Here is an 8,347-nt window from a genome sequence, read left to right as displayed (position 1 = left end):
GATGTGGAGCCAGTCCCAACTCTCTCTCTCTCTCTCTCTCTATATATATATATATATATATATATATATATATATATATATATATATATATATATATATATATATGACTATAGTCCATTTGTTTTCACTTGACAAATATCCCTGACCCTTTTCACGTCATTTAGTCGCCAAATATAGTCAAATTAGAAGGTAAATCTACCCATCTATCTATCTATTGCCAGACGCCTTAATCCCGTAAGGGGTGGCCACAAACAAATATCCTCCATGTCGCCCTGTACCCCGCCATTTCATTGCCCTGCTCCCAGCTCACACCCGTCTCTCTCATATACCTCTCCACTCCATCCCTCCATATCAGCCTTGGCTATTAAATGAGACCCACTCCTATTTTATAATTAATTCCATTCAAGTTATGGAATGGCTCAGTTCCGTCAGATGAAAACAAACTGACTACAGATGGTACGCTATTGATCTGAAGGCTTTAACCTTGCCTTGTGACACTGATAATTGACCGATTGTTCTCAAAATCGAATGACTTCACCCTTCCTTGATCCTCAGCCATTCTGCAATGTTTGGTCCTCATTGGATCAAAACTGCTTGAATTGGTGTTGCCCCGTGGTCTCGACTTTTGAACCGTTGTTCTCAAAATCGAATTCATTCAGCCTTGCCTGATTGTCAACTCTTCCACCAGTTTTGGTCCAGATTGAATGAAAATGTTTAATTTATAGGGTTGAACATTTTCCCTTGCTCCATGATATTTCTGGTGCTGGACATCGTTTCCATGGTGAGTTGTAGTCTCACACTATTTTTACATATTACGCACAAATGTGTTTATACATACTGTAATTAAAAAGTGTGTAATATAGTGTGAAGATAATCAACCAAACACCACCTTACTGTAATGTGTGGCATGGGAAAGGCTGAGCGTCCAGCCTTGCAAAGCCAGCATTTTCTATTATAAACAATGAGCGTAAGGGAAGGCGATAGAAGAATATGAATTGCATGTACGTTCAAGTCTTTGGGAAACATATACCCTGTTGGTATACTTTATTGTAATTAATACTACTTTATTGAGGTGTATAATGTGCATGGTAGAGTTGTAATTACTTCTACTCATATATAAATCCCAAAGTATCTGAGGAACGGCACCTCTATATTATGCTGACCCAGGGCCACTCCCAGCAGGGAAGCCAGCTATCAATAGCAGAACACTCTTATCACTCAAATGGGAGAGAAGTACTACTCTGAAGTCTCTGTGTGTCGCAGTTGTATCTTTCTGTGGCAAATAAAGAGAGATAAAACACAATCTGCTCAAGTTTCTGTTCACCTGCACACGCTACCTACCATTCCTTCAACAGGATCTACACCAATATTCCCACCATCTCCTGTGCGTGAGAGAGACATTGGTGAAGAGTGTCAGTTGGAAGTGACTTCGGCCAGGTGGAACATTACATCATTGATAACCTGCTTGGAACAGTGCAGTCACGCCTAAGCTGATACATAATATTGGTGATCAGCTGTGGGGTTCCAACCAGCTGATACCTATTGGTGTTCAGTGCTAGGATACGAAAAGGTGCCAAAGGGATTTAGTGTAGAAACCCTTGGCTACCGCTCATTGACCCTACAGGTGAAAACAGAAACTCTACTTTCACTTTTGCAACAGGACTAATTGCGGAGTGATATAAAGTGGGAGCAGAAAATATCGTAGTGACTTGTTCTCGTTTATCTCTGCCTGTACAAGATATTTCTACCTTCAAGCGCGAACTGGCAATTATCTCACCTTCGTTGCGGTGAGGGGTGGTATCGTCTAGACACATCTGGCAACGGGCCACGGAGGCTGGAGTGAGGCAGGGCGGGTGCATGGGCTGTGTGGCACGGTGCGGCGCCCCGCAGTCACCTGAGGACCAGCGTGGGGAGAGGATCGTCATGTGGTTGGAGAGAAGAAACATGGTGGAGTGTGTGGAGTTGCAGTATCTACCTGGATTTCAGCATTCATCTGACACGTGGGTAGTGTACATGCATAATACCACATACATACACTCTTTAAGCAACACACACTAGTTATGTGATGTGTGTAAAAATAAAGGTTTCTTAGTTTCCCCTGAGTAGATATAATTTCTGTATATCTTTCAGCGTTCCGTTCTCTATTACTAAATTCCATAAATATCCTAAATGTTTCAGTTTAACTTCCTGTGACTGGGAAGGGAATAAATTCTGACAAGGTTAGATGGATAAAGTGAAGAAAGGGGGACGAAAATTAAGGGGAGATTCAGATAAACCAACCATGAAAGAAGGAGAGTCTAGTGAATTAGACTCAGAATTTTGTGAGTGGATTGAGACATTGGATAAGAGTATTCAAACCCTACATTATATGAATGAGGGACATTTTGGGGATGAAAGTAGTCAGGACACTTCTGGGAAACTGGATAGGGACTTGAACATTTTGCATTTGCGTTCTTGTCGTATTTATTCGACGGTTCCTGAACGTCAAATTAACTCCGAAATGGCCACTAGTCTCGCTGGAGGCACATCTAGTGCAGAAGAGACTGGGGACATTCAGGAATAAGCTACAACAGCACCCTTGGCCTCTCAACCGGATACTCAAAGTCCATTAATCTCTGATAGTAAAGTAACTGCTCACATACCCACTTATGCCTCAGTCATGTTCGGTACACCATTGCTTTGGACAGCAAGGACAAGACCATTTATTTGCTAATGTTCTTTGTGCTAATCCATGGGGCATAATACTAACAGTATTGGCATGCAAACCCAGGATCCTTGTGTTAATCCATGGGGCATGAATACTAACAGTATTAGCATGCAAACCCAGGATCCTTATGCTAATCCATGGGGCATGAATACTAACAGTATTGGCATGCAAACTCAGGTGAATCTTCCTCTTACAAGGCATGAACCTAATGTGGGAACCACTTATCTTAACCAGGCCAAGGCTAAAAAGCTAAAGGTACAAAGATGGTGTGTTATCCATGGGCAGTGTCTTCATTCTTCGGACTATTGCCCAATTGTTCTTGCCAGTCAGGAAAAACTGGGTAACCAAGCTAGTTCAGGGGAAGCTCAGGGCCGCATGCAGAAGTAACACGAAGGATATTGCAATCCACCGATGCGTGTGTGGCAGCTATTAAAAAGGTGGATTTTCTGTCGATTCTTTGGATCATAGGGAAAGGCCAGGTGTCTTCCTTAGTGGACACCAGGGCATGTGTAATCATTATTTCTAGTAAAGCGCTGGAGAGGCTCAAACATTTGATGCCTCAAACCAGTTGGACATTGTCAGCATCTGATGTCATTTTGACAGGTGTGACTGGGAGTAAAATGAAGATCGTAAGCCAGGTACTGTTGACACTGAGCGCAGATAAACGATCTCCTGTATTACGTGCTACATTTTATGTGGTTGAGGATTTCCCTTTGCCAGTTGATGGGTTATTGGACCTTGAATCCATGGAGGAGTATAACGTGATTATACACCCTCAGAGACATTCCATTTCCTTTAATGGAAAGGAGTTTGTAGGCCTTATTCCCTCAGCAACACAAGCTGGAACTGGCGTCCAACAAGGAGCCATTCAACCAGTTATGACCCAGAAAAATGAAGCATCAAGGGAGTGGTGGGAATTTACCACTTACCTAGTTGAACTGTCTGCAAAATTCCTGTCCGAGTACCTGATGCGTCGGAGGGAACTGATGTGGAATGTTTACAAGAGACCATAAAAAAGGCATTGTTGCTGGAGTCCATCCGGAGTAGTGTCAGGCCAGACCAGAAGACGCCCCTCTTCATTGCAAATATGAGTGGTGGCACAGTTAAGCTCAATAATGGTTGTTAAGTAGGCGACTTGATGTGCTATGGTGTCCATGTAAAGGAAGTCAACGACATACCAGTGATCTCTCCCGTAGTCACATCACAAACAACAACTCGGTCGGAACCTACACATCTTGGGAGAGGAAAGCTGCCAGACCAATACATGGAGGTAACAGATAATGTTGCCCATATAATACGGCTGCTAGCATTTCTTAAAGAATTCTCCGACGTAGTGGCACTTACAGGAGACCTACTGGGTAGAACGGACAAGGTGAAGCATCATACTGGGTTGTGCCCTAGTACAAATCCGATGTATGTGCCTGCATACCGTCTATCACATAGCCAACGGAAAGCAGTGGAAGAGGAAGTTGAGAAGATGCTTCATGATGAAGTCATTCAGCCTTCTTCCTCACCTTGGAATGCACCACTCTTTCTGGTGCCTAAAAAGGATGGTGGTGTGAGACCTGTTGTGGATTTTTGGCAAGTGAACAAGGTAACCATAGCAGATCGTTATCCAATTCTGCATCTCAGAGACTTACTGGAGTCCTTGGGTAAGGGAAATACTGTGTTCACCTGCCTGGATCAAGCATCAGGGTATTGACAGGTGGAGCTGACCGAAGAGTCACGTCCCAACACTGCCTTTAGCACTCACTGTGGGCACTTTGAATTTCTCCAGATGCCTTTTAGACTGAGTAATGCTCCTTTGACATTTCAGAGGATGATAAATCAGATGTTTGGTGAAATGAATGGGCAGGACGTCCTGGCATATCTAGATGACTTAATAATTGTGAGCAAGGACATGGACACTCATTTTAGTAAGTTAAATCGAGTGATGGAAACCTTAAGATCTGCGGGTCTGAAAATCAAGTTATCGAAGTGCAAATTTCTAAAGTCAAATATTAGATTTCTAGGGCACTTTGTTGATGGCGATGGCAATAAGGCTCTTCTGGATAAGGTTACAGCCATGGTAAATTTCCCTTCACCCCAAGTCCAAGGATGACGTTTGCTCATTTCTAGGACTCACTGGTTTCTACAGGAGCTTTGTCCACAATTATGCTACTAACATATCACCATTGACGACGCTACTTAAGAAGGATGCTGCATGGCAATGGGGACCATTGGAAGAGAAAAGCTTGAACGACCTCAAGAAAGCCATGACAGAGGCAGCTGTGTTAGTGTTTCCTCATTATACTTAACCTTTTTACCTATGCACGGATGCCTCAGGTTCGAGACTGGGAGCAGTGTTACAGCAAAAGGATGAGGAAGGCAAAACGCACACCACTGCGAATGCCAGTAGGGCACTAAGACCTCCAGAAAAGAATTATTCGGCGACACATTTGGAGACATTAGCAGCCATGTGGGCGTTAGGACATTTCCGGGATATCATCTTCGGCTACCAGATAATTGTTTTAACTGACCATGCACCCATATGCGACTTAACCTGCCACGTGCCAGTGCCATTTTAAAACGGTCTGACATAATGCCACGGCCAGTGCCAGTGCCATTTTAAAACAGTCTAAAATAAAAAACTTCACTGTGACTGCATTCTTCAAGATTCGAGGGTAAAAATTGCCAGGCATGTAAGGTAACTGTTCCTCTACCATCTCCCAGGCTATCAGGGCCATACACTCACTCGCTTCCCCCCTCACACTGGCACTGCCTCACTCTGCCTGTGTGCCTCACCCAGTACTGTACATAGTGAAGGCATTTTGTAAAAATTTTCATGTAAGTGTAAGTTGTAAATATTTTCTTGTAAGTGTAAGGACTATATAGTGAAGTCAAGTTGTAAATATCTTCTTGTAAGTGCCAGGACTGTACGTAATGAAGTCAGGTTGTACCTATCTTCAAGTAAGTGTAAGATAATGCATTCACAGTGAGAAAGACACGCAAATTGTGATAGATGCTGAAGTAATGAGTGATCAGAAAAGTGTACTGAACATTGCTATAACTTTCTAGCATAAATACCTGAGTATACCTTACATAGAAAACGGCTTTCTCTCACGTATGTGGTGAGTGTGAGAGAGCGGCTATATCTGTACACTAGTATGCAGGACTCAATAAAACTCATTTTTGAGCCTCGGTGAGCATTTTAATGTCGAAATTCGTTGTTTCCACATCAAAATCTATCATTTTAGCCACACAAAAAAGGTTGTAAAATGGCCGGCTCTGGGGTGACCCAGAGGGCTAAAAATAGCTGGCACGAGGCAGGTTAAGGGGAAGAACTTGCACGGTAAGGTCGTGCATTGGTTCAGCAAGGTAATGGAGTTTGACCCAGAGGTCAGATATTTACCAGGCCAACAAAATGTCATTGCTGATGCGCTGAGCAGAAACATTACTGCTGCCATATCTGAGGATATCCCTCTTTCTGGGTTCCCCAGACATGGTAAAAGCGGAACAACGTAAGGATACGATGTGGTCTTAAGTCACCTATGCCTCGGAGTCTGGCGACGAGTCATGTATACCTGAACTTCCAGTACCGATGACTCACTTCCATCTTCAGTGCGGTCTTTTGTATAAGAAACCCCCAGGGAAGGAGACCGTGTGTCAGTTGGTTGTTCCTGTACACTACAGCAAGCCATGTTACAGTTGGTTCATGAGATACCTCAAGCGGGTCATCCCGGAAGCGACAGATGCATACGTGAGGCAAGAAATAAATAATATTGGCTGACCATGAGGAAGGACATAGAAGCCCACGTTAGTCAATGTGTCAAGTGCGTGGAAATGCGAGGAATGACGGGACCTCCGACTCCCATTTTGGAGTGTCCTCTACTAGAAAAACCGTGGGATACCGTCTTCATTGATCTCTTAGCGTTGCCAAAGAGTCATCTGGGCTCAAGCTATGTGTTGGTCGCAGTGCACCATTTTTTGTGATTCACTATTTTAGCACCTTTACAGACAAAAACTGCAGAGGAGGTGGTGCATGCTTTTGTAACCTCAGTGATTTATCCATACTCTACACCCAAGGTATTGCTCAGCGATAATGGCAGTGAATTTCGTACCCAAGGGTTAGAGGAAATCTGTCATACATATGGGGTAAGGCAAGTTTTATTACGCCTTACAGTCCCAAGAGCAATGGCCTTGTAGAGAGGACAAACAGGAAAATACTGGAAGTCTTGAGACTAGCAATCAATTCATTGGAGGATAACTGGCAAGACTGGTTACCACACCTAGCGGTGGCCATCAACTTCTCAGATAATTCGTCAACTGGAAAGTCTCCTCATTACATCCTCTGTGGGGAAGAGAAAGTGTTACCCTACGATTTGCTAGCTGGACCTCCTACGCCAGTGTATAATCAAAAGGATTATAACAAAGTCCAGCCTGCATAGTTCCAATGCATACATGGTGAAGTATGGAAAAGATTAAAAGCCTCAAGAGCAGAGATGATGGTGAAACAATACAAAAGTAGTCAAGAAAAGACAGAGATAGGCCAGAAGGTTATGATCCATAACCCTGAGAGAACTTCCAAGCTCAGACCTAAGTTCCGCAGACCATACACCATTGTGGAACGAGTGCATGGACATACTTATAGAATAAGGGATGATGCTAATTGAACTCAGGAGATAGTACATGCTGACAGGATCAAACCAATAAGTCAAGAGCTAGGCCTAACTAACCAATCGTCTGATGTGTTGTCCCCTCAGTCTTCGTAGCAGTCTATGTCGTCGTCCGTACCTGTCCCTAACCAAGAGTATCACAGCAAGCTACGATCCCACAGCAAGAGCGATTAAGGGAGTATCTTCTCTTGCAGATAATGTGGCAGCTGTGGCTTGTACTCCTCTCACGTTGCTTGGGGTGGACTTATGGAACGACGTCGGACACAGGCACGACTGCGTTGATGCCAGGAGCGCTGAAGAGCCCACTTGGAGAAGTTGCGGTGGTAGAGGATGCAGTGTGCGTCTACTCTCCAATGGAAGGATATCTCCTAGCTCCAGATACTGTTAAAGAGGTTTCCAAGGGATTGCTTCACCTCAAACAGCAAGTGTTGCAAATAGGGAAGACATTTAACCGGTACCCACAGTTGACTACCTCGGACAGTGAAGCTTTAGTACAAACCTTGCATGGTATAACCAAGCTTCGGACCGGACATTTAGACAGGGTCACAGACAGGCTCACTAAATTGCATGTCGTTTTACCTAATGCAAATTCTGATCTTTCCAAGCATGTCCATGCACGTACTAAGAGAGGACTTGCAGATCTTCTAGGTATCCTGTCTCAAAAGCTCTTTGGTACAGCACTAGACAAGGACGTAGTTCAATTGGGCAGACAGATGCATGATTTGGCATTGGCGACTAAGGCAAACAACAGGCTAATCGTACACACTTATGAACAGTTAGATGAGTTCACTAACAAAGCTAATGAGATAATTAAGACTACCAACCATCTTGTAGGAGTTGTGAACAATATCCAAACCAACCTACCAACCCTGACTAACTTAGTGTTAATCGCTGAGTACTTACATGCTCTCGATGAGTCAACCACTGCTTTGGAGTCGCATGCAGCCAATGTGGTGGACGGCTTAATCAATGCAAGTTTGAATAG

At 43.8% G+C, this 8,347-nt stretch overlaps 1 protein-coding gene across 1 annotated transcript in view; it reads left to right on the top strand.

The window, feature by feature from the left end:
• Nucleotides 1–3,845: 3,845 nt before the first annotated feature.
• LOC145397778 (synaptic vesicle glycoprotein 2B-like) overlaps nucleotides 3,846–8,347 on the top strand; it is an 82,336-nt gene continuing 77,834 nt past the window's right edge. The window contains exons 1-3 of the mRNA XM_080270804.1: nucleotides 3,846–4,079; nucleotides 4,524–4,775; nucleotides 7,557–7,869. Of these exons, the coding sequence (XP_080126930.1) occupies nucleotides 3,846–4,079; nucleotides 4,524–4,775; nucleotides 7,557–7,869 (799 nt within the window). The remainder of the gene's footprint in view (nucleotides 4,080–4,523; nucleotides 4,776–7,556; nucleotides 7,870–8,347) is intronic.

The sequence above is a fragment of the Coenobita brevimanus genome, chromosome 5, assembly GCF_032717465.1.
Source record: "Coenobita brevimanus isolate Jiangsu-jjx chromosome 5, ASM3271746v2, whole genome shotgun sequence".
Taxonomy (NCBI): domain Eukaryota; kingdom Metazoa; phylum Arthropoda; class Malacostraca; order Decapoda; family Coenobitidae; genus Coenobita; species Coenobita brevimanus.
The sequence above is the reverse complement of the archived record's forward strand: the minus strand, read 5'-3'. Positions and strand labels throughout refer to the sequence as shown.